The sequence below is a fragment of the Oryzias latipes genome, chromosome 15 (assembly GCF_002234675.1).
Source record: "Oryzias latipes chromosome 15, ASM223467v1".
Lineage (NCBI taxonomy): Eukaryota > Metazoa > Chordata > Actinopteri > Beloniformes > Adrianichthyidae > Oryzias > Oryzias latipes.
Genome location: NC_019873.2, coordinates 28067707 through 28093574, shown reverse-complemented (window position 1 = coordinate 28093574; position 25868 = coordinate 28067707). Strand labels below are relative to the sequence as shown.

The 25868-nt window shown below is 38.6% G+C and overlaps 2 protein-coding genes across 5 annotated transcripts; both read right to left on the bottom strand.

The window, feature by feature from the left end:
- Positions 1–2398: 2398 nt before the first annotated feature.
- LOC100144382 (interferon-induced, double-stranded RNA-activated protein kinase) lies at positions 2399–9787 on the bottom strand. Of its 3 annotated transcripts, XM_020709755.2 has the most exons (18): positions 9527–9787; positions 8586–8715; positions 7847–7965; positions 7651–7774; positions 7521–7573; positions 7322–7444; positions 7102–7234; positions 6964–7004; positions 6785–6875; positions 6037–6086; positions 5833–5952; positions 5630–5749; positions 5348–5552; positions 4745–4882; positions 4460–4558; positions 3493–3557; positions 2844–2906; positions 2631–2747 (listed from the first exon to the last, which is right to left on the bottom strand). In XM_020709755.2, exons 1-17 carry the CDS (start codon positions 9631–9633, stop codon positions 2861–2863), a joined length of 1764 nt encoding a protein of 587 aa, XP_020565414.1. In that variant the 5' UTR covers positions 9634–9787; the 3' UTR covers positions 2631–2747; positions 2844–2860. The 3 variants fall into 3 exon arrangements, with proteins under 3 accessions (XP_020565413.1, XP_020565414.1, XP_020565415.1); XM_020709754.2 differs by lacking the exon at positions 3493–3557 and having other exon boundaries at positions 2399–2747; positions 9527–9784; XM_020709756.2 differs by lacking the exons at positions 2631–2747; positions 2844–2906 and adding an exon at positions 3100–3352.
- Positions 9788–11705: 1918 nt separating this feature from the next.
- Positions 11706–25655, bottom strand: LOC110016550 (interferon-induced, double-stranded RNA-activated protein kinase-like). 2 transcript variants are annotated; one of them, XM_023963120.1, is made up of 19 exons: positions 25326–25651; positions 23531–23663; positions 23322–23461; positions 23100–23223; positions 21816–21889; positions 21589–21738; positions 21386–21503; positions 21242–21297; positions 20495–20573; positions 18877–18908; positions 18755–18797; positions 18590–18666; positions 16889–17008; positions 16680–16808; positions 16399–16606; positions 16146–16289; positions 15964–16065; positions 12663–12725; positions 11706–12062 (listed from the first exon to the last, which is right to left on the bottom strand). In XM_023963120.1, the coding sequence occupies exons 1-19, from the start codon at positions 25430–25432 to the stop codon at positions 11925–11927; spliced, it is 2037 nt and encodes a 678-aa protein (XP_023818888.1). In that variant the 5' UTR covers positions 25433–25651; the 3' UTR covers positions 11706–11924. The 2 variants fall into 2 exon arrangements, with proteins under 2 accessions (XP_023818888.1, XP_023818887.1); XM_023963119.1 differs by having other exon boundaries at positions 23322–23663; positions 25326–25655.
- Positions 25656–25868: the final 213 nt, after the last annotated feature.

Here is a 25868-nt window from a genome sequence, read left to right as displayed (position 1 = left end):
AAGCGCTCGGGAGCCCCAGGCTCCAAATCTGATCGCGCAAGACGCAAAATTCGGCGATTTTAACCTCAGAAACTGTGGAAAACGTGTCGAGCCAACTTAAAATGTATCTCCAACACGGATCAGCGGAAAATAATATTTACTTAATGTACTTTTTGATCAAAATGACTCATCTGACCGCACGTCACTGCTTCAAAATACTTTCAGCTAAAATCTGAATTCAAACTTTTAACATTTCAGTAGTTTGGTGGATGAAGCTCGTCTGCTGGACTATTTAAACATGTAGTTGTAGAGTTAGATACGTTAATTCTTCTGTAAGAGTTCTGGGACAACGCCTGTCCGTCCTGGGGGAGGAGGAAAAACCTTCCAGCAGGTCCAGACATGGACATTCATCTGTTATAAAATGGAAAAAAAATAACGAAAGACAGAATCATTGAACCCTTAAGTAAAAGAAAAACTAAAGGTAATTCCTCCAACAATGACATATAAAAGCACAAAAGGAGATGAGGACAGAATCTCCTGAAAGACTTCAACAAGTCCAAACCTGTAGTTGCACAATAAAAAAAATAGTTTTAGAAACTCTGACCGACCCAAACAAAAAGATTTATCAAAAGTTAACATTTCAAGAGTTAGAGAAATAAGAAGAAATGTTTAAGGTGTCAATTACTTGAAAAAAAAAGATATAAAGAGATGTGTTATAATTAAAATTTTGTTGTAAAAAATAACTGCAGCCAGTAAAAGGATTTTAAAACCAATACATACACATAGAGAAATACAACAGTTTAGAGTACTTTATTGTTTCACTTTAGTTACTCCGTACCGAGATTACATTCAGAGAAACAACTGAAAAGAGAAAACTTGCTGGAATGTTTTGAAATGTCACGGTAAAGGTATAGACATCACATACGGCAGTATTTGAACCATGCAGGGACTGTGGTTAGACTACCGTGCAGCGGCCCTTTGCCTCACCAAAAGTCACTTCTGCATATCAAAACATCAGCAAATATCCTTTTTTTAACATTATTACAGATTTTTTTTCAAAGTCATCCTTGTGAAGGCACTGAAAAACCTTCCATTTCAAACCGCTTTAAACGTTTAGCTGAAAGGGGGATGATCTCAGGAGACCACACACATTTATTTTTAAAAAGAAAAACACCTTCCTTTTGAAGCATTCAAACATAAATTGTAAGGCGCAGACTCCGCTTCAACAAAAAGGAAAAACCATGCGTAAAAGCAAAGCAAAATGAAAATAACATTTCATATAAAAGTGCTAAAGACCCGCTTCAAAAAAAAACCCACCCCTTTCCATTTTTTTGTGGCATTTTTCTGATGATGGAGGATAAAGAGTGTTATGCCATGGTCCGGTTGAATACTCGATTCTGATTGGCTGCTGGGTGTGCATTAAAACCTGATAACCGCACGGTGAAAAAAGAAGTTCCGGTCACCTAGCTTAAATGTTTTGTATCACTGTGCCGGCTTCTTTAAAACAACATTTGCTTCATCATTTGGACAAAAACAAGCAGTAAGAGGAGAACTTTCTCTCTGAACTGGTGGAACTAATTGTTACGTGATGCGGCGCACGTAACAATTAGTCCGATTTTTGTGAGAAAAGCGATCCAAATCGGAAACAAAAACAAGAATTAAAGACCAAAAACTGGTTAATATGTATTGCTTTTGTAAGTGACCATGGTATAATTTCAGTCCATGCGTCGATCCTTTTCCATAAAAAGCTCTATAATCATTTGCGTCGGAAGGGTCAGGCTTCCACGGCGTGTGTTAAAAAGTAATAACGCACACTTCGTCAGCCTTTAACCCTTACTTGCTCCGCCCACAAAGGTTAATTTGTAATATAATTCTGCCGCTCTGCAGAAAGTATGTCCTAGAAAATGACTTTTGTGTTTTATTTTGGCTAAAACTGGCATAATCATAAATTAAAGACCACTGCTTTGAAAACAGATCAAAAGATGATCCGAGTGGGTCTTAAGGATTTTGTAAAATGTGCTTCTAAAAATCATGTTTTACCTCTGGATTGGGAATGGCAGCATTAAACTCGCTCCATCGGCAATTGCACAATATATGACACCTTTGTTAAAATACTCATTCATCCTGGATGATTCCATAGTTGTCACAAAAATAGAAAATAGGTTTTTTAAAGTTCAAGGCCACGTCCAAATTCCCTAACTACTAAGAAACGGATTAGTACGCGACTATCCTGCGCCCTGGAGTTCAAAAACAGTTTGGACGCCGTGCTCAATACTTTTTTTTCAAACGGCAAATATGACTTTACAGATTTCCCAAAGTAAAGACCTAATAAGTATGAACATTTTAGGAAGACTATTTATAAATGCACCGTGTTCTGATGATGAAAATATATTCAAATGCATTTTCTTTCACTTTAAAATCGTTCAAATGCAATTTATTGGGGTCTATATTCTCCGATCTAGTGAGCATCGATGCACACTGGTTTTTCACAAAGACTTCTGGGAAATTTCCAGGGTACCGTGGATTCGACAACATGGCAAAATGTCCTATAAATCGTACTGATTTGTAAGTAGTGAAGGAATTTGGACATAACCTTAATGTGAGTTCAGTAAAGAACGTTTGCCTCTGCAGAATCAGACGGTGTGATTCTTCTCCAGCTCCTTGGCGGATTCTAAGTTTTGCACAAACTTTTCCAGCTCAGCCTTTACTGCCGTCGCTTCAAGTCTGTCGTCTGGCTTTTCACACAGCAAGGACTTAATAATTAAACTCTGCAGAACAAGAAGGTGGAAAAAGATTGTAAACTAAAGCCCCAAAGGACACAAATGGTTTTCTCTGGGGGTTATTTTAGGAATACTGTAACTCACCTCCTCAGGAAAAGTTTCTAAAAACTGAGCGGGAAATTTCTTCCTTCTTGCATTTTCCCAAATCTGGTGCAAAACAAAAGAAAAATAAGAGCTTAAATTTTTAAGCTAGATAACACTTTATGTCTACCATTAATAATAAATAAACAGGAGGGATTTGTTTTATTTAGATTTTTTTAGTTCGATCATTAATTAAAGTCAATAAAATAAAATAAATAAATCACATGGATTTATCAAACTCATTACAGAAATGATGAAATGCATGGATAAAACAAACAAACAAACAATATATGCTCAATTAAATATAGTGATCCTTAACTAAAGTCAAGTAGAGCTTGATTTATTGCTTGAAAAGGATTGGGAGCAAGCGATCTTATATAATTCCACCCCCACAGATTTTTATAGTTTTACATAGTTTTTATAATCCAGGTTCTGATCAGATAGATTGTTTTTTTGTTACCCTCCTCTCCAACAGCTGCCACAAATTCCAGTGCCTAGTAATGATTGATTATCTGCAGAAAACATTCATTCATGATTTCAGTAAACAGTAGCTGATATGTAATAATCACTGATTATTATTAGAACACATGATCACATTAAACCAGTAATTATTGCTACACATTTTAGATCAGGTAAAGAAAAAAATCAATACCTTATTGGTTGTAATTCAAACCTTTCAGTCATCATTATTGCACATTCCAATGTAAAACTCATTGGCTGTAATTAAAAGAGCTTTGATTATTTCACACACTGACACATAGACACACAGAAACGTTTCTTTGTGGTTTTTATCAGTTTGATCTTGAACTTCCTACATTCCCTCAGTCTGTTCCTCCTTCATTTTCTAAGAACTGTTTCTGGATATTGAATGGTAACGATTTCCAACTGGCTCTGTATAGAAGTTGTTGGTGTAAAAATCCACAAGGTCGTACAGTTTTGAAAGTCTAGATTGATCAAATAAATAGCTTGTGTGGTAAAGATATCCAGCTTTATGTAAAATTCTGAAGTACAAAGAGAGGATGTAGTGAACTCTGATAATTATTCCCCCAAATTTCTATACAGTAGGTGAAATATGGTAATATTAAAGATCAGTATAATAAATATCTACTGTTGTATTCTAATATATGTTTAGATTTATTTATAATTGAAATAGTTCTTGAGGCTTTAGTTTGTATGTGTCTGATGTGAGGCTTCCAACTTACGGTTGTCATAGATTAAAACCCCAAGAAATTGATTTCTGTAACACTTTCAATTAGGACATTATTCATTTTAATAGAGAGCTTGGTGTTGGCATTGTAGTTTCCAAATAAACATCAAACTGGTTTTCTCTAGGTTCAAAGATGTTGTAATCCATCCATGATTTTATTTTGAAATCAGTAGCGAGATGCTTCATTTCTGTTTTTGACACTAATTACTGTTGTCTCATAAACTATTTTGCATCCATTAATCCACATTATAAAGCAGAAGTGGTGGTACATTAACACTTAGTCCAAAACAATCAGTCAACCGCATATCCTGCATTCACAAACATGTGCTGGGCTTTTGTGAAAGCATTTGTAGAAACGTCCTCCTTGCTGCAGGTTTAGAAGCTGTCGGCGTTCATGTTTGAGGCGACTCACCTGGACTCTTTCATGGCCGGTCCAGAGCTTCCAGAGAAGCTCAAAGAAGATCAGCCCCAAAGCAAACATATCCACTTTCTGTCCATAGTTCCCACTCGTCTGTAACAACCAAAAGATCAGGTGGTGAACTTTTATTCAGAACACAAAATTCAAGAGAATTTAGATAAAAACTGTCTGAATGCTGGAATCTCCTTTGAAAGTGTTGGTTTAAAATTACACAGCAGTGAGATAAAGTCGTCTGTAAATATGCATCTTCAGAGAAAATAGGAAAAAAAAAGATCTCACTTGCTCAGGAGCCATGTATACTTTGGTTCCTGTCTTGGATCTCGCCATCCTCTTTTCATCATCAACCGCCTCCGTGGTGACCAACCCAAAGTCTCCGATCTTCACCTTGTTGTCCATTCCAAACATAATATTTGCTGGCTGTGGATTTATGTGCAAATGCAGCCATTAAAACCCAATCAGATCAAACTGACAGATTAGCCTGAAGTGACCTTTGAACTTTACGTTTGGAGAAGAAACCGGGAATAGAACCATTTTTTGTTTTGGTAGCCACTGTGACAACATAACAGAAGCAATGAAACAAGTTAAATGTCCTGATAATGATGGACAACTGGTGATCCCTTATACTTTGGTCCAGGTAAATACTCAATTCTGATTGGCTGCAGAATGTCCATTAAAAAGTAATATTGGACACCAAAAATAGAAATTCCGGTCTTACAGCCTTAATGTTCCATATCATTGCACTGGCCAAAATCAGTTAGTAACCAGAACAATAAAAACTCAGAACATAGATGGACAGATGTTATTCCATAATGTATCACAACAATAAGACAGTAGAAAAGATCTCTGTCATTCAGATCCCTCTATGAGCTGAACTGAACTCACCTTAAGGTCTCTGTGAATAAGACCGTTGCTATGAATGTATTCCACTCCACTGATGATTTGTAGAGCTATAGGGAGACTTTCCCCTCTTCTCTGATAGGCCTGCAGATCCTTACGGTTCTTGTCTTTAATCCAGTCTTTAAGTGTTTCAGAGCGGCACAATTCCATCTGAATATAGAGGAACTCCTCACACAAGATGCTTGAAGAGCTACAAAGCAGGAAATGGATTTATCTCATTTGTCGGTAGAAAACAAGAACTTTTTCATCCAGGACGATGAGACTCACTCAGTGGTGGTTTGACTGACATCGTCTAGATATCGTGAGTCCTCCATCCAGGCAATGTAATAACGAACTATATTATCATGCTGGAGTTTTGCCAGAGTCGAAGCCTCTTGTTTAGCCTTTCTGCTCAAAGAATTGAACAAAAAACCATCAAAATTTTCTTTTTGGTGCACATTGAAATATTCGAGTGGAAAGCTTAGACTTACTCTGTTCCAGAAACTATTTTTACTGCGTATTCCCTGTTTATCAAACGATTTCGTACTTTGTAAACACGACCAAAGCCTCCTTTGCCAATTCGACCCAAGATATCGTACTCTCGTTCAAATCTGCAGAGGTGATTCCAACTGTTTTAGTAAAGAGGTCAAAGGAGCAATGAGGAACAAGCCAGCAGATCTGTTCCAGTTTCATACCTTGACTTGGAGACATTTCTATTTCCTACTTTTTTGGTTCCAACGTTCTCCTAAAATGAGGGGTAACAAAAGATTTATAGGGTTCAAACAACAAATTCTCCATAGGACTGGTTCACAAAGACACATGTTATGAAGTAAGGGTGGCAGTGGCTGAGGTGCTTGAGCTGGTCGGGCAACCATCGAAAGGTCGGTGGTTCAATCCCCGCACCCCCCAGTCAACTGTGGTTGTGTCCTTAAACAAAACTCTTCACCCTCACATGGCCTCCAGTGTTGCTCCACTGGTGTGTGAATGTGTATGAATGTCCCGGTAATGGTGTGTACTGGCAGCCACGCCACAGAAAAATCTGTACGACACGGCTGCGTCTCACCTTCACATTTGTTTGTCTTGTCATTTTTTTTTTTAAATTGATTATATTTTTATGCAAAGCACTCTGAGTGACCTGTGTTGTAAAAGTTCTTTAGAAATAAAGCTTGATCTGATTTGCGTTTACATAAACTTTCTATTGAAAGTGGTCCCCTGAGGGCCCGATTCTGAGCCTGGTGTGAACACAGCATAAGGCTGACTCTAAACTCTGGACTGAAAGACTTCAACAAAAGATGGATTGTAAACTTTCTGCGGCCCATGTGGGCAAGAACAGCAGAAAGATCCAGACTGTGAAACAGGTTTCTGGTTTTCAAATATTACTTAGAGACCATGTAAAGAATTCCACCAACTGCTTTTTGTTGATATGAGGATGAAGAAACACACCTGAGCTTTGGAGTCATTTGATGAATCAGCAAATATTATTGAGTCACTTTCAGTGTTTTGCATCTTTTCTGGAGACGGCTCATTTAAAGACCTAAAAATTATAAATAATAGAAACACCCATAAATACTGCGACACTCCATTTTTTGGGTTGTCTTTGCCTAATTAGTTTTCCTATTTACGTTGTTGCCTCATCTTCAGATCCGCTTGACTTGACAGACATCTGAAATGCAGGATAAATGCATAAAAAGCATCAGGATCAAGGACGGTGGAGATACGGAAGCATCGTCTGACGACGTCAAGGAGGACGAGTCGGTCACCTTACTGTCCCAGTCAGACTGCCCCTGGAGAGCAGACAAAGCCATTCTGGCGGCGTTTTGTTTGGCCTCCTTTGCAGTGTTACCTTCACCTGTAGGGTATTCCTGGCCATCAATCATTACTTTGTATGAAAATCTAAAAAAAACCCATAAAAATACATATTAATGTGCTACAGTCATGAGGTTTTAGACAGCAGACGCTTTCCAAGAGGCTCATACTCACTTTAGGGCATGAGGAGCACCGCATTTGTTCCCCAGAATGTAAGAATGAAGGCGTTTGTACTTTTGACAGAAGTCGTTGAGACGTCCAATGAAATTTCTGTCTGGGAGCTCCGAGTCCACGGAGCTCAGACGGAAACAGATCCAGTGATAAACATGCAGCTCTTCCTCCACAGTGAAAACCCACCATATGACTTACTCACCAACTTTCATCCAAACTTTGGTTTAACTTCTCACTCTGCTGACCGTCTGCAGCCTTTGGAACAAGACGGGAGAGTTTAGAGACGGACACAAGAGGCCATACAGACACTTTCAATCTCTTCCACTTCTCACCTCCGTAGCTTCATTCCCATTCAGAATATCATACACCAGCATAGCTGCGTTCTCCTTGGCTTCCCTCTTGGTTGGACCAGAGGCCTCTGGGTATTTTGTGTCACCGATCAAAAACCCACACCAGCTAAAGGCATCAGAAAATGTGCTTGGTGAATTTTAGGATGCAGTGATAAAGGGAAAGAGCTCACATACTAACAATTCTCCAGCTCTTTTAGTCTCCTCTGGCTTCACATCCTGGCTGCTCCTCTGACCGTACTGGTTCAGCCAGCAGATGTAGTTGATGCTGGTCTGTTTAGGTGTGGCCAGCAGTTCCGTCTGCCAAGAGACAGAACAGGTTTACATAGAATAATTGTTTTAATAATTGTTGGGACATTTCTAAAAGCGGTTTGAGGCACAACCACAGCAGACAGAACGTTCTCATTTTGGAGAATTAGGGAGGAAATCAGGTGCCAAGTTCAGGGTCAGTTCATTCTCTGCAGGAAGGGAGACATTCATTCTTGCAAGCAGAAGCATTTAAAAAAATGTCCTGCAGTTGAGATTTAAAGACTCAGAGTTGGAAAACAGCCTTCAGACTTTTTTTCCAAAAACTGGAGGTCTAACAATTAAAAGTAACTCCCTACAAATACGGTTTTAAATGACATATGAGGCCACACAGTCATCGTTTGGAGACTTTTCTCAACTAATTATCTAGTTTAATGTTTTCTCTTTTTTGTACTTTTGTAAGATAATGTTGCAGATGAGTAAATGTGGAGCAATGAGCTGTTTCCTCTGTGGGTTATAAGGGATTTAGTGCAGATGGGTCTATAACCTCGAGTTATTTGACTGATAAAAATGAGCTTTTCAGTGGTCCCATCCTGAACAGTTGATGTTTTTTCTCATTCTCCAAACTGAGAGGACTTCATGTCACGCACGGGTTCAGTAAAGAGGAAACTTACCGAGTCCTGGTACTTATCCTTAAACAAACATTTCAGGGCTTCATAAGCCGCTCTCTGCTTGGCATCCTTCTTGGTTTTCCCGACACCGTTCGGGTACGGTGTCCCATCGAGGACGACTCTCTGAGTGAATCTGTGGAGGAGATTTCAAAGTATAAGACTTGAACTTTTAGGGTGATAAAATCTACCCAGGGACTGCAGATAAGAAAAATAGCCCTTTGGCTAAAAAATTAATAAAATAAAAAAGACTAGAAAGTTCACAACAGGCTGTGGTGCAGCGTTTCATTGAATAAATTGTTGTGTTCTTTGCTAAATTTAAAGTGTTTCCACACAATGGACCTGAATAATAGACAGATCAGTGTTGTCCGCTACCTACATAATGACTCAATCCAAATGGTATTTTCCAATGTCAATTAATGATTTATTTCTATTTGAAATGTTTTTTTGTGACGTATTTGTAATGGTATCCTTATTTCAGACAGATTGATTGATTGATTGATTGATTGATTGATTGATTGATTGATTGATTGATTGATTGATTCATCGTTACCTCCCTAAAGTAAATGTCAGGTGGAAGCATTTTATTTTGAAAAATATACTTTTCAGAAACCGGAAGCGTAACTTCGGCCCTGTTCAGATCGGTTCGTGAAATTATTGTCCGACATTAGACAGGCCTGAAAAAGATTGGGAACACTTTAAGTTTACGATATAAAGATAGTATATAAAAGTAAACTTTAAGTATAGTGCCTGACTTATAATATAAGTATTCAAAGGTAACTGACTTTTATCAGGAAACTTGGGCCTCAATACTTGTATTTACAAAAATAATAATAAAAAAAAATCAAACATAATTGTGGACCAATCAAGATCATATATTTGACTGGAAGTAAACATTTCTGGTCGATGATCCAGACGTCTCCATAATAAATAAACCTCAAACTCACATTTTGTTGTGATCCTCTCCCTCCTGGTTAACGGCCTCAAAAGTCAGCGCGCGCCGCTCTTTCTGTGCGAACTCGTGCAACTCGGACACGAAGTTTCCAGTCTCCATCGCCGCGAATCAATCAGCTGATCCGATCAAAACATTCAAGAAACGTCTGCGACGCTGAACCTCCGCGTTCTGCGCTTCCATACATGCACGCGCGCGCCCGCGCTCGAACCTCTGATCAGTTTCAGCTTCTTAAGTTTCGATTCGGAATTCCCTGATTCATCAAACGAAACTAAAACTGACCATCAACTTCCGGAAGCTTTACTGATAGTAATCTGCAAATTATCCATAGAAATAAGATAAACCAAAGGTATAGATTTCAATAAGTAGATTATTACAACTAGTAAACTTCATTATTTCGATTTAAGATTCACATTTATGTATCACATCTATGTTTACATTTAGAAAAACATTTACATTTGGAGTTGATGTTTGCACTTTACAGCATTTATAGTTTTTTTCCAATTGTTTACACATAATTTCTCAAAATATAATCACAATTAGACTAGTTTGTTTGCAAAAGGACACACTTCAGTCAAACATATACACCTATTTGTGAAAAGGCCATTAGTTTTCATTTAACCAACCCAACTGTAAAAAAAAAACGAATTTAGGAAATAGCATGTGCTGCATATTGGACCAGACATTGTTCATGTAAAGGAACCAAAAACAAAATAAACAGACCAATTTATGACTAGTTTGAGATAAAGGGAGAATGTATACAAATAGGCCAACTATGAACATACTATGCACGGCACAACACTGATGCTGCAGACGGAATATTTCAAGAATTTATTTCAGTTCAAGAAATATTCCTTACCATAATCACAGTAATCAAGCAACAATGAAATCAACGACACCAACAGAATCTATGGACAAATACAAATTACTGCATGAAATACATATAGTTTAACCTGGAAAAAGAGCAAAACAAATGCTGTAAGTAAATCCACTGTGTACGTCTTTGGTCCATCGTCTATGTCTGCTCAAGAGTTGATCGGTTCATGCTTTATGTTTAAAACTTTGCATTTGTCTTTGCATGCTCAGTAGTACATAGACATGATCCAATGTTCAATAAACTCCTTCAGCAGACGTAGACAGTGGACGCCAAAACATATTTTCCATATTTTTGGCACAAACTGAACCTCCTAGCAGGTCGTGTACCTTCCACCGCCATGCTGAAAAAAAATCTCTTCCCTTGGATTCAGGAAGGGGGAGTGAGAACGGCGTGACCTGCTTCCATCAGTCCATGGTTGGTCAATAAGTGTTGCATGGATTTCTTGAGTCAAATTTGGTCCTCGGCTTTGGTCAGGTTCTATCAACTCTTTAAGTCCTTCTCTACCTCTTCCTCTACCTCCTTCTTCTCCTCTTTGAGCTCCCTTCTCATCCTCACTCTTCTTCTAGCTCCTTCTATTTTCGATGGATACAGGTGAACTCACCTGTTGCCTGTTCCAGCACACCTGACTGCTGCATTTTCAAATAGTATCCAATTCGTTCATTTGTGTTGTCATTGGCTACCGTGGAATTGTAATGAGTTTGTTTAGTTTCACAAACCCATGTGTGTAATGTTTTGCAGACATCGTGTGTTGTGTCGGGCAAATCTGTGTTTGTGTTGGTGTTTTGCTCCTTGGAGTAGAGTTTTGCAAATTGTGTGGAGATTTTTATTTTAGAGTGTAAACAACTGTTAAAAAACTGTAAATATATCCTACGTTTAGACTTAATATATGCATTTAACCTTACATTGGACTTTTAACTTAAACATTTGTACATCCATTTTAATATGATTTATTATTCAGGTTTATATTTAGCATCTAAAAGTAAAGTAAGTAAAAGTAAAGGACGCTTTTATTTGTGATAACTATTAACATAAAGGCAGTAAAGAAATGTTTATCTATATGAGGCAAAATTGTAATTTGAATGAGGTGAATTTTTACATTTGACTCTCTTTATATCCATTTTTGTAAAATTTAGGCACCAAATGCATCAAAACTTTCTTGGCGTTTGTGACAAACAAGCCTTCTCTAAGTGTCTGTGTACTAAAGCACCTAATGTACAGTTAATAGTTAAGAATTAATATCTATCAGCCTGATTTAGATCAGAATTTAACGACACTACAGCAAAAAAAAACCCAGAGATATTAGAAAATGTGTTTATTTCATAAAACCCATTTTTTAGTACAGCGTGTTACTAGTTCTGAATTACATAATTTAACACTTAATTGGATTAAAAAACGTAAAACATTAAAAATGTAATTGTAATCACATTCTAACATGATGGTAAAGTAGATTACATGTGCTTCGCGGTATAATCCTGACAATAGTATCGGACCAATAAACCATATTAATTTTGAATTATTACAAAGTTCTACTATCACGGTCCATACTCTGAAGTTGTGCGAAGTCTTTCTCCCATTTTTCTAACTCCACCTTCAGTTTGCTGGCTTTTGGTCGATCTTTTGGATGAACAGACAGCATTGACTTGATCATTTGGCTCTGAAAAAAACACAAAAAACAAATTTACATGGATGTGTACATTGACTAAACTTTTTAAATGAATGAAACTTTATTTCTATGGCACTCCTTCAGAGAACCAAAGTGCTTCACAATAAAAGAAAGACTTTTACATTTAGGCAAATTAAGAACAAGAACAAAATAAAAAAAACAGCATAAAATTACAGAAAACCTTTTTCCGACAGAAACATAACAGCTGGGTTTGGTCCGGATCGTTTTGAGGCTTCATGCAGAACTATCCTTATCTACCGCCTTTGTCACATCTGTCCTTAGGGGTGGATACGGGCGAAAAATGGGCAAACCTGTAATATATTCTATATATATTTGTGTGGACATCACACCTGTGCGTGCAGCAGTAAGGATCCAGTCCTCGCACCTTACTAACCACTAGAGTGTGGCGTAAAGACACCGTACGACAGCATCACCCATACGCCACAAGTGCTATTAGCCTCAGGAAGCACCTACGACACGCATGACAATTGCATGTTCCATTTTCATGAAGAACTTTGCACCCATGCAGGTCAACGCCCCGTATGGGTCCATGTGACATGTGAGGCTTCAGCTTCCTTAGAGAAAACCTACCTCCTCATAAAAATGACGCCGAAATTTCTCAGGAAAATGTTGCCGTCTGATATCCTTCCAATTCTGGATTTAAGACAAAATAGGAAAAAGGAAAAGTTAAGTTAGATAGATACAGAAAAAAGTGGGTTTTTGGCATTTTGACAAAGCAATAAGAGTACGGTAATTCGGTGCCACTTAAGATCAGAAATCAGTGATTAATGTCCTCTAACATGCTGTTTATAGGAACTCATTAGTAAGAACTACTACAGGTATGTTACTGGTGTTGGGAGTAACTTCTTGCAAAAGTAATAAATTACATTATCATAGTACTTCTTGCTGTAATGAAGTAATACAAGGCAATATTCTCAGACCTTGTTTATAACAGCGTGCATAAAAGCAAACAAAAAAGATGATCAAACAGCAGCTAAAACAATGCAACAAACTAAATTATTTTACTTTTTTTGCCTCTTCGACTTCCTGAACACTTTAATTTCATTTCTATTTTTCCAATAATTGTCTTTTTTTGTGCTGTTGTTGTAATCTGCTTTCATGAAACAGGATCATCATTTTTTCTCTCTCTGAGGCCCAAACGCCTCAGGTTCTTTGTTCAGTCTCATGTTTTTATGGATTCAGCTGCAGTTGTTATTTCTGTGCTTTCATCTGACCATTAATAAACTATATTATTTGTAACCTTTACATCATATCGGCCCTTATCTAAATGTGAAATACTGTGCGGGACAATTTAGACTGTAATGCAGATACTACAAAGAAAGTAACTTAAAAGTAATACTAATTATTTTACAATTCTAAGATTAATATTTTAAAGTAGGGATTACATTTGGATAACATGTCATCTTTAATGTATTGCATTATATTATTGTTGTAATAACAATATTGTTTTTTCTGATGGTATTTTTGGAAAAGTCTTTAAAAATATTCAAATATTTATTAACTTCTCATAAGGTCAGTGTCTTTATGATTAAAATAGATATATTTATGTAATATCTGAACTGAATTGGCTGAGCTTTTCATCCTTATTTATCACTTCACCCACTGATTAAGCCGCCTTTCGTCACAATCCAATAATTTAGTGATATTTTTGGAAGAAATGTCTTCCTTTCACACCTTTAAACTTGAACATTTCCACATTTTTTATTGCAAGATCATCTATTGTTTTACAGCCAGCTAAAAGGTGTAGTTAATAGATTTTGAGGCAGAGGACGTCTGAGGTCATATCCGCTTACAGGCCTCAGACAAGAACCAACAACTCAAACGTCTCACGGGTGTAAAGTGATGACAACAAAGTAAGGTTCATGTCTAGTGGGAAAGTGTTCATACTCTTTATTTTAATTTCATTTTTTTGTTATTCTGGAATGGAGAATAAACCCCACACTGTAAATGATCAATGTCTTTAAAGACCCACTCCAACAAAAATGGTGTTTTCTGAATTCCTGTAGCAGTTTTCTCATGATGAAGGACATCTATACAGAAAATTAAGCTTAAAATTGCACTTCTGATATTTCTCTATTCAAATTGCTGTGAAATAAAAAAGCTGTTTGAAAAAAAAAATTGTATTTGTGATGTAGAAAATACGCTGGGCGGGGCCACAAGCTCCCTGCTCCGCCCCTTTCTGATGTATTCGCTGTCAGACAAACAGATCCATGAACGTCTTTGATTTCTGGAATCTGGATCTAAACTGTACGGCTGGATAGCCCCCATGTTTCTAAGGTTGGGGGTGCGAGGGGCTGTAAGTACGGTGGCCGAGAGGTGCAAGGCACGCTTACATTTAAGATACAGCAACAGCAAATCCCAGTACAAATGAACAAATCATGAAACACAACAGCAAATACTGAAACACAACAGCAAATCATGAAACACAACAGCAAATCACAAAACACAACAGCAAATCATAAAACACAACAGCAAGAACTGAAACAAAACAGCAAGAACTGAAACACAACAGCAAATCACGAAACACAACAGCAAATCATGAAACAAAACAGCAAATCACAAAACACAACAGCAAATACTGAAACACAACAACAAGAACTGAAACACAACAGCAAATCACGAAACAAAACAGCAAATACTTAAACACAACAGCAAATACTGAAACACAACAGCAAATCACGAAACACAACAGCAAATACTGAAACACAACAGCAAATCACGAAACACAACAGCAAATACTTAAACAAAACAGCAAATCACAAAACACAACAGCAAATACTGAAACACAACAGCAAATCAATTGTGTATGATTTTTTAAATGTTATAACTGTTTTCTTTATGTGGACATTTTAAATACATGAAACAGTCCTGAAGCATTCTTGCTAGAGTGGTCTTAACGGAGAGGGAATGCCCTTAATACCGGAAGAGCAAAAACTTTACCTTGTTAAACGTTGTTGTAATTTTTATTGTAGTAATACAATTGAAGAAATGCTTTTGGACTGTCTCATGTATTGAAAATGTCCACATAAAAAAGACAGTAATAAGGAAATGTAAAAAATAATACACAATTAGTTTTATATTACGTCACTTCCAGGATTCAGGACGTTCCGTTTCAGTTAGACACCGTTTCTCCGCTTTCCTTGTTGTGTTTCTGGATTTGTTCATTTGTATCGAGATTGTTTTTGTAATTCAGGATTTGTTAGTTTTCACCCAAAATTGCTTTTGTGTTTCAGGACTCTGTCATTTGTTCCGTGGTTTGCTGTTGGGTTTCAGTTTTTGCTATTGTGTTTCATGATTTGCTGTTGTGTTTCGTGATTTGCTGTTGTGTTTCGTGATTTGCTGTTGTGTTTCGTGATTTTCTGTTGTGTTTCAGTATTTGCTGTTGTGTTTCGTGATTTGCTGTTGTGTTTTGTGATTTGCAGTTGTGTTTCGTGATTTGCTGTTGTGTTTCAGTATTTGCTGTTGTGTTTCATGATTTGTTCATTTGTACTGGGATTTGCTGTTGCTGTATCTTAAATGTAAGCGTGCCTTGCACCTCTCGGCCACCGTATGTAAGCCACCACTTAAACTGAGCTCTCAGACCTTCGGAAGGGGGGCGGGGTTGTGAACCCCAATGGTCTGGTGACTTTCTACTGAACTCCAGCCGCTCTGCAGAAGCTATATTCTAGAAAATGATCGTTTTTTTTTATTTTGCCTAAAAATTGCATCATCATCATCATCATCATCATCATCAGTAAAACACTGGGAACGATTTGAAATCAGATGAAAACGATGATTGGAGCGGGGCTTTAGCTGTGATTGTTAACCAATGTTCAAAGATGACAACTGAAATTGACTTTAGTGCTTAACACATGTAGGAACGAAAACTCACCTCATTCCTTTCATGAAAAGTTGGGAAGTTCCAAAGGAGTTCGAAGTAGATCAGGCCCAAGGCAAATATATCTACTTTATTGTTATAAACGGTTTGTCTTTTCTGTCACAAGATCAGAAAGCAAAGTGTTAACAAAAGGCATTAAAATCTCCAGGAACAGGAACCTTTACGGGTCACCTGACCTGCTCAGGAGCCATGTAGGACGGGGTCCCTTTGAACCCACTTCTCTCCTTCTGGTTCTCAGCGTCATCTTCGATCTCGGCTGTGACGAGGCCAAAGTCTCCGATCTTCACCATTCCGTTCCGATCAAACAAGATGTTTGCAGGCTGAGGGATGGTGAACAAGAAGAAGATTTGGGTTTGAACCCAGTGAAAAAGTGTTCTGCTTGGTGGTTTTTCTACTGGACCTTTAGGGAGTCGGACCAGCTTCTCTCACCTTCAGGTCCCTGTGGATGAGCGTCTTGGAGTGAATGTGCTCCACTCCGTTCACTATCTGCAGGGCGACGCCTAGACCCTCCTCCCGTCTTTTACAGGGTTTCTTTGGGTCCTGCATGTTCTTCTCATCTATCCACGCCCTCAGCGTTTTAGTGTCACACAGCTCCATATGAATGTAGAGGTACTTTACAGGCGAATCGCTGGACGACCTGCAGAGAGGAAACATCAAAAACCTCCCGGGGAATGAATGGTAGCCAACAAAAAGGAAGGAATTAAACTTGCTGCGCTGAAGAGCTGCTGTCCGTTGAGCCGTCCCACTGAGGAGCGGAGTCTTCTATCCAACATATGTAGTAGCGGACGATGTTGCAGTGGTTGAGGTCGGACAGTACCTTCACCTCTCGCAGAGCTTCTCTAATACAAGGATACAGTCGAGAATTTGTTGTTTACCTAAATTTAACAATAAATGAAACACAACTTCCTGCAAGACTCACTTTTTGTAGCGCACAATCTTCACAGCACAATCGGTCCCCTCCAGTTTTCGTTTGGCCTTGTAGACAAAACCGAACTTTCCTCTACCCAGGCCTTCGATGCAGTCATACTCGGACGTAAACCTGATGACATTCACAGAAATGCTTTTCAAAATGTAAAATATTTCCCAGTAAATGTTTTCTTGGAGTAGCATGCAAGCCTCTCTGCGTTCATCCAGGTTCCCTTTTTTCTGTGTTTTTACTTCTAAACCTTGACAGTAGAATGAGAAAAGTATTCATCCCAGTGCAGATATGTGATATACAGCAGAGGTCTGTGTCATAGAAACACTTTACCTGTGAGAGACAGAATATTAAAAAATAATAATTCAGGAAATCTCATTGTTTGATTTTTAAATAATTTATTTGTATAAAAGGTGCAGAAAACCAGTCTTTGGTCAATAACAAAAGTTCACCTCAATACTTTGTAATGCGACCCTGGTTTTATGGACAGAGGTCAAAGGTTACTTGTAGTTCTCCAGCAGGTTTTCAAACACTGTGGCTGATATTCTGGTCCATTCTTCCAGTATGGGGCTGTTGCTGGACTTTTATTTCCCTCCACTGATTCTCTATTGGATTGAGGTCCAGACACTCGCTGGAACACTCTAGAACCTTGAAATACTTTTTATGTAGCCTCTCCCTTGTTGCCACGGCGATGTTTTTGGGACTGTTGTCATGGTAGAACATCCATGTTTCATTCTCAATGTTCTCACTGATGGAAGAACGTTTTTGCCTAGAATCTCACCATGCATGGTTCCGTTCATCCTGTCCCCTTTGCAGGAAAGCAGCTCCGAACCATGATGTTTCCACCCCCATGCTTCACAATGGTGTTCTTAGCTCAGCTCAACATTTTTCCTCCTTTAAACACGGAAAGGTGGCATTTCTACCAAAAGTTTGGTTTCATCTGACCACATGACCCTCGCCAGTTGCCCTGTGTAGATTTCCGCTGTTTCCTCACTGTTTTCAGTATCGTTTCAACCTCACCAGGTGAGATCCTTCATGGAGCTCTAGGTGGAGGGAGATCATCAGTGATCCTGTATTCCTACAGTGGACCTCCTCTCTGCTGCTGCTTGCTTTTTGTAGATCTGTAGTCTGGTTCAGGTAAACAATCTCGTCCTTGGTGTCTTTGGTCTCGGTGGAGAGGTTGTAATCTGACTCTTTAAATGTGTGGACAGGTGTTTTTATACAGGTGACATTAATACAGGTAACGAGTGGAGGACGGAAGAGCTTTTTAAAGAAGAAGAGGTCTGTGAGGAACATAAATCTTGTTTTTTTTCCTCACCATTATACAAATACATTCTTTAAAAATCAAACAATGGGATTTTCCTGTAATATAATATTATTTATATACACACACACACACATATAATTATTTTTAATTCTGTCTCTCACAGTTGAAATGGTTCTATAATGAACACTACAGACCAAATTCAGCTTTTTTTGTGGCCCAACTTGCAGAATCTGCAACTGAAAAACATTTTTTGTCAATCAATTCAAGCTCCTGTTGACCCAGACAGAGATCCAATATTTAACCTTTGTTTTCCTTTAGGAGATGTATAAACCAAATGTATGCTGTTTCTCATCTCCGCTAATGAGGAACAATGTTATGGATTTAAGTAAATGGGGATAAATCTGAGGGAGCTTCCCAAAACAGAAATGATTTCCTACCTGCCGTTCATCAGAGGAGTTTGTGCTTCTTCAGTCTCACTTTCTCCTTTATCCATGCCGTTAAAATTGATGACATCCTTAATAAAAAGTCATCGTAAAAAGTTTAACTTCTCCAAAAACCACATAAGAAACATTTGGTTTGAGAATTACTTCCTTTTTTTTTACCTCTTTACTCCGACAACGAGCTCCTTCAAATTTTGCTGCAAGTCTTTAGAGTCATAACATTCAGTTAGAGGAATCATGGCAAGAAACAAACTGTTGCTTAAAATAAAAAAGACACATCTTACTTGATTTTGGGTCTTGAATCAGGAGTTCGACCCTGTTTAATGTAAAGCAGGAAAAACAGCGATTATTATAAGACAATGGAGGAAAGAAGTATTTGATCCCTTTCTGATTTTGTAGGTCTGTTCACTTAAAACAACAGTCTGTCATCCTAAATGTCCGTTTGTTTGAACAGAAAGAAAATCAAAAAAGAAAATCAACTTTAAAGAATTTATTTGCATTTTATTAGTAAGTTTCATTTATTTAGCACCTTTCCCAGATAAAATCACAAAGCGCTGAACAATAAAACACAGAAACAATCTATTAAATATGATGTGAAACAAAACTAAATAGAAGAAAATAAACTTAGAATAGAAATAACAAAGAATCCTGTCAGCAAAAGCATTTTTGAATAAAAGCCAACTGAAGAGTCGACTTTTAAAAGAATCAACAGATCGGCCAAAGGAAGGGACAGAGGGGGGGGGGCATTTCAGAGTCTGGGGGCTGTTGTCTGGAAAGACCTCTGCTTTTATATTTGGTCCAAAAAGTCTTTTTTGATTTTGATCCGAGGACCGGAGGGCGCAGCCAGAAGCGTAGGGACAGAGCAAGTCTGATAAGTGTTTTGGGGTCTGTCCATTTAAAGCTCTGTAGGTCTCTGGGTCATCAACATGCAAATTAAAATCACCAAGAGTTAAAACCTTCTCAAATTTGATAAGAGCAGAAAAGAATTCAGAAAATTCATTTAAAAACTGTCTAGCGAGACCAGGGGGGACGATGGACTAAGATACAATAAAAGAAGTCTGCATTTCCAACCATAGTCATTTGTAACTCAACTGAGTTGAAATGATCCGCCTTCATTTGCCTGAAGGCGTTACTATGGATGAGCGCACGGCCTCTTCTTATATTGAGGGAAATAAGTGTTTGAACCCTCTTGCAGGAAAGACTTAGTAAACCTTTACTAGCAGCACAGAGGTCAGATGTTTCCTGTAGTTGGTGAGCAGCTTTCTGCACATATCAGGAGGATTTCTGCTCCACTCTTTTTCACAAAGGACTTCTAAATCATTCAGATTTGGTGGCTGCTGCTTAGAAACTCTGAGCTTGCCACACAGCGCAGAAAAACACCCTACACCATAATGCTTGCACCTCCGTGCTTGACAGTGGGGATGGTGTTCTTGGGAAAGCTCTTTAGTCTTTTCCATGTTGGAGAGTTTGGAGTCTGACTGATTCTGTGGACAGGTGACTTTTCTACAGGTGATTCCTTCAAACAGGTGATTAGGAGAGTCTAACTGGTCTGTGTGAACCAGAACTCTGAATGGTTACTAGGGGGCCAAATACTTATTTCCATCACTGAAATGCAAATAAGTGTATATACATTCTTTAAAGTGAATTTCTTGATTTTCTTTGTGATTTTCTGTCTCTCACTGTTCAAATGAACTGACCATCAGGATGACAGACTGTCAGTTTTTTTTTAGATGGGCAAACCTATGAAATAAGCAAGGTACCAAATACATTTTCCACCCCTTACATGTGTCATGAGTTATGTTTGCTCCACTTAAAACAAGTAATTCAATTCATTTGATAAATGCATGACCCGACAGATTACACATCCAGCTGGATCTTTTAGAAGGTTAGGAGATCCCATACCCGACTCTTAGAAGGTTGTGATGAACTTTTAAACTCAATCCAGTCACTTCCACTGCTGGAATGCACTTGTCCAGAGTCCCTAAAGGAATTCGAACACATTATTAGAGGAATATTCCACAGCAGAAGTGAATCTTTGGGTGTATTCAGACTGGGAAAACCGTTTGTCGGTCCGCTTAGTTTGTTCCGTACCGAGTCCTGATCCTTGTGTTTGGTCTGTAGGCAGACGCCGTCAAGCGGCCTTTCCTTACTTTAACCAAAGCTTGTAAACAAAACCACGTGACAAGGAGATGGCTAAGAAGGTACGCTGATAAATGGTTCTGACGTGTAGATTGTGGGGAAAACAGTCAGAACCACTGTGGATGACGTTAAAAGTTGTTTTAATGAGTCTGCATTCATCCGACCACATTTCAATGAGTTGCTGTGTCTGTTGTGGAGTTACGGTTACAGTTAATCGGTTTATGTCGGCTAATATGGCCGTTCCGGTTCAGTTGTTCCACTCCGAGGACGGATTGTTTTCAGACTTGAGTACTCTCAGAGCGTACCGAAGCTCAGTCTGTTTGGAAACAAACCCAGACCACCTCCAAAGATGGGTCAGAGAGCGGTTCTTGGTCCCAGAACAGGGCCTGCTTGGTTGTAATCAGGCTGAAAACTTGTTCTGGATTATCGGGTGAAACAAACTCCGGTACACTTTAAGCGAACCACATGTGTCCAGTCTGAATACAGCCTTTGGTTCTGTCTACGCCTCACTTTGTGCTCGTCGGTGTGGAAGCTGTGGCCCTTCCACTGTCGCTCAATGACGTTTCCTAAAACCACAAACACGTTCAAATGAAGCTGCTAATGACTCAAAAATTACAAATCAGATGAAATTATAGATCAAAAAATGAGAAATACTGATTGCTCTTTTATAGTGGACCAGGCCAGCTGAGCGGCCTTCTGTCTTGCTTCCTTGACGCTCCTCCCTTCAGCCACAGGATACTCCTGCTTGTTGAGCAGTAATTTATAGAAAAATCTACATTTACAGAAAAAGTGGGAGCTTTAATCCTCGTGTACAGCCTTCACGCCGATTCAAACAAAGGCAGCTCAGTGAAACTCACGTAGGGTTGTGAGAAGGACCGGCTCTTCTCACTTCAACGTATGACGGTTGGAGCTTTTTCTGCTGACAGAAGAGGTTTATGGTCTGCACAAAGTTGGTTTGCGTGACTCCACCGTCCGCATCCCTTATGCTTAAGCTCTTCATCTGATCACTGCGATGGTAAAGACATTCCTCAATAAACCATTTTAAACCAGAAACAGATAGGACTCTATAGTCAGTTGTGCTCACCAGAATTCGGAAGAAGCTTCGTCCAACGGTTCGTTTCGCTCAGGAGACGAGAAACTTTCCTTTCCAAGTCCAGTCTTTACAAGATAAGAAGAAAAAGTGTTTTTATCCAAGAATCCCAGAGATTCACTGAAAAGGGACTATACCATGCAAATCACATTTTTTAAGCATTTAAGTGTTTTATAATTATAATTTATATTCTTCTAAAAACCTGCTCCCTGAGCACCAGCCCCTCCCAATCCAAGAAAACGAGCGGGTCCTCACATTGTGACATCACAAAGTGAGGACCCGCCCCTTTCAGGAAGAGTCTGCGCTGCCAGCCCCGCCCCCTAGGCTAATACACATACGCCCACTTTTTCCGTGGAGCTAGTGGTGATAGCTGAACGCTTTTGTTTTTGTTTATGTGGGAAAAACGCAGACACGCTGCTGAGGCCGACTCTAGGTTGACATCATGAAATGGGCGGTACCCACGAGGAGAGAAAGGCGGAGCCTCAGAGATCAAGTTGTCTTACTTCCTGGTAGGAAATTGAGCTGCGAAAATAACTTGTTTCATAAAAAATGGTTCTTTGATGTGTCAAGAGTCATATATGATCATTTATATGGATATAGTTTATTCTGAAAGGCTTAAGAAAACCAGAAGATCGACCGTTAAGGACCCACCCTGATACTAATGGTGTTTTTAACATGTTCTGGTGACAATGTTCTCATGATGGAGGACACATAAATAACAATAATAATAACTGATACTTTATTTATCCCACAATGGGGAAATTCTTCTCCGCATTTGACCCATCCACTGGGGGAGCGGTGAGCTGCAGCCTAACCGTGCTCGGGAGGCGGTAGCGTTAAGGGCCTTGCCCAAGAGCCTTCCCTGGGTGATCTTAATTGTTCGCCATTGATTTGGTAATTGCCCCAGTACCATTGTCTCTTACCTTACCAACCGAGCTACCCACACCCAAATAGACAAAAAAATCTTTTTTTATTTCTTTCATTGCTGTGAATCAAGAGCAGACCAAAAAAATGCTGTTTCAAAAAGATTTATGACGTAGAAAACATGCTGGGCGGGGCCATAAGCTGTCTGACAATGGGAAGGGGGCGGAGTTGCTTTGTGCCAACAGTCCCGCCCATAGCCCATACCTCAGAGGTGAATTTCTAATCAACTCCTGCAGAAACTACATCCTAGAAAACAGGGTTTTGGATTTTGGCTAAAACCGGCATCCTCATCATTAAAAGTCCACTTTAAAAACAGAAAAGATGATCAGAGAAGGACTGTCCATCACTACTCACATCCATGCTTTCACCGCCAATCACCTCCTCATAGACCAGCTTGGCAGCTTCCTCCTTTGCCTCCTTCTTTGTTTTTCCCACGGCAGCTGGATACTCCTTATCTCCAACCACGAAACTGCACCGTCTAAGAACAACAACAACAACACAAACGGAAACCTTCAAAACACCCAGAAACAAGAGCTGAAGCGCTGGTGACCCTGCAGGAACAGAGAGGAACTTTACGGAGCAGGAAAGGCGCCTCCAACGCTGAGCGCCTCCACGGCCCTCACAGCCAGCTTCTTCTTCTGGCCAAAGTCATAGAGCCAGCTGATGTAACTGACGCTTCTTAATCCAGACGAAGACGCTTCCGCTACATTTTCTGTCTGTGAAAGAGAAGGAAAACTATGACAAAAAGAGAAATGCAAACAACGGTCAATCAAACGACGGCGTACCTTTGTGGAATCAGCTGATTGTCCTGTCAGGGCCATCCAGGCGTTTCTGGCGGCATTCTTCTTGGCTTCTTTCTTGTTATTCCCAACTCCTTCAGGGTATCCTTCTCCATTCACAACGGCCCGTATAGTAAACCTGAAAAGTAAGACGTGTGAAGTAATTCCAAGGTCCTTATTAGCCCCATCCAGACCAACATTACAGCATCCAAAGCTTCTTATTTCACATCTTTTCTTTTCAAAACATAATAATAATAAACTTTATTTGTATCGCACCGTTCAAAATAAAAATCACAAAGTCCTCACAGTAAAACACAGTAAAAAAACACAGAATAGAAAAGGAATTAAGAAAACACGATTAAAAAAAATGTTGTTTTTTTTACTTTTTCATTTTTAAATTAAGAATTTTGAAAAGTGCAAACATTTAAATAATAATAATTACTATTTTAAAAAAGACTTTAAATGTGTTGTTGAGTAAAAATCGCTTATAAGACGTTTTTTTCCCCTGAACGTTACAGCTAAATGAACGTGTATGATGCTGTACCACATGTGTGCATTACTAGTTTTTATGTTTAGCTGAGTTTTTTGCATAAAGATTGAGTTGTGGGAACATCTGTGCCCACAAATAATAATACGTAAAATCATTTAACCGAAAGTTTTACTGAAAGAAAAAACTAATTTGTGAAATAAAACTTGAGTTAAAATTACAAAACTTACATTTAAAAATGAACAGCAGTTCAATTCTGTCACAAATATTAAGATAAAACCCTTAAATAAAATGTTTTTACCCTTATTTATTAAAAAACAAAACAGCAATAAATAAGATACAGAGCGTTACCAAAAAAACTATCATAATTCAGCCACTTTAGGAGGAGGAAACTGAAGAACCTAAAGGAATTTGGACCACAAACCTGATTTTAATAAAGTTAAAGGTTTAAAGTTTGTCCTGCTTTTTCTTTTTTAATTGAAGGATTGAAGATGATAGAAAGCAGTTTAGCAGATGGTAAATTGTAAAAAAAATAATAATAATTGCAGCCAGAAGGAGCAAATACAGAACAACATATAATGGTAAAACAAAATAAACACAAATTTAGTAAATTTGAAAGTCATATCTGACATGAAAGGGTCTGAACTGTTTTTTTATTTAGATATTTTCTATACTTTCTGTGTAGCAGAGACAAAGACTCCCTACATCAATAGCATTGTTTTTAATTTAATGTTAATTCTGTTTGTGATACCTAATGCACCTAGCATCTCCTAAATTGTATTATCCTCATACTGCCTTTAACTTTGTCACCTTTTGTCTGACTGTTTACATTTATTGGATTTTACTGCACGGATGCTTTAACATGTAAATCGTAATAACTCTAAGGTCATTGTTTTGCCATATTGTAACTAAATAGCTTGATCTCAATGGGTTTTACCCGGTTTAAAATATATATCTAATAGAATTTTATCTTTTTTCAAAGTGTATCAGATTTAGAATTGACACATGATCATGCTTGCTGCTTGCATCTTTAGGATAAATGGGTTCTAACCCAAACTGCGCCTGTTCGGCCCTAAAGGGTCAAAGACGCTCTAGAGATCTTCAAGAAACGTGAACGAATAAAAAACCTCCAATGGGAGCAGCTGGAAACACCTGGAGCTGTCCAGGTTCCTCTCTCATTATTCTCACCCATAACATTTTTTTAATTAAATGTCACATTGACGAGCAGAATTGATAGTTTTACACACATTGCAACAACAACAACATATAAAAGATGCGATGCATTTGTCTTAAATTCCAGCGATTTAGCCGCACCTTCTAATGTGATCCGGTCCATCAGATGCGACGTCCTCGTAGCTGACGGTCACGCGCTCTCTGTCGGCGTACTCTTTCAGCTTTCCAACGTAATTTATGGAATCCATCAGGAATCATTTAGGAAACATGTCTACGGTCCATAAAGATCGGAGAGAACCCCACTGGACGGCATGTCAGACGACCTGTTCCGCCCCCACGTCACAACTTCCTCACTCTTCCTAAGTTTCGATTTCATCATAAACATTTCAGCGCACGTGACGTTCGTGTCATCAATGCACATTTTTTACTCTTCGTCCATCCAGTTTATTTAATCACAAATACGATCTCCAATAGTTTAATATAAGTCATACTTAATTTAGAAAATGAACACGCTTTTAACCCGAAGGTCTTCTGACGCATTCAGAGCTCGCCCGCTGCTAAGAATCATGGGAAATGTAGTTAAATAGACACAATTTGACCTACTTCCTCAGCAGATTTCTTTGTCTTAAAAAGCGCCAAATATACTTTTTAAAGCACGAAGCAATTATTCAATTTAAATGTGGG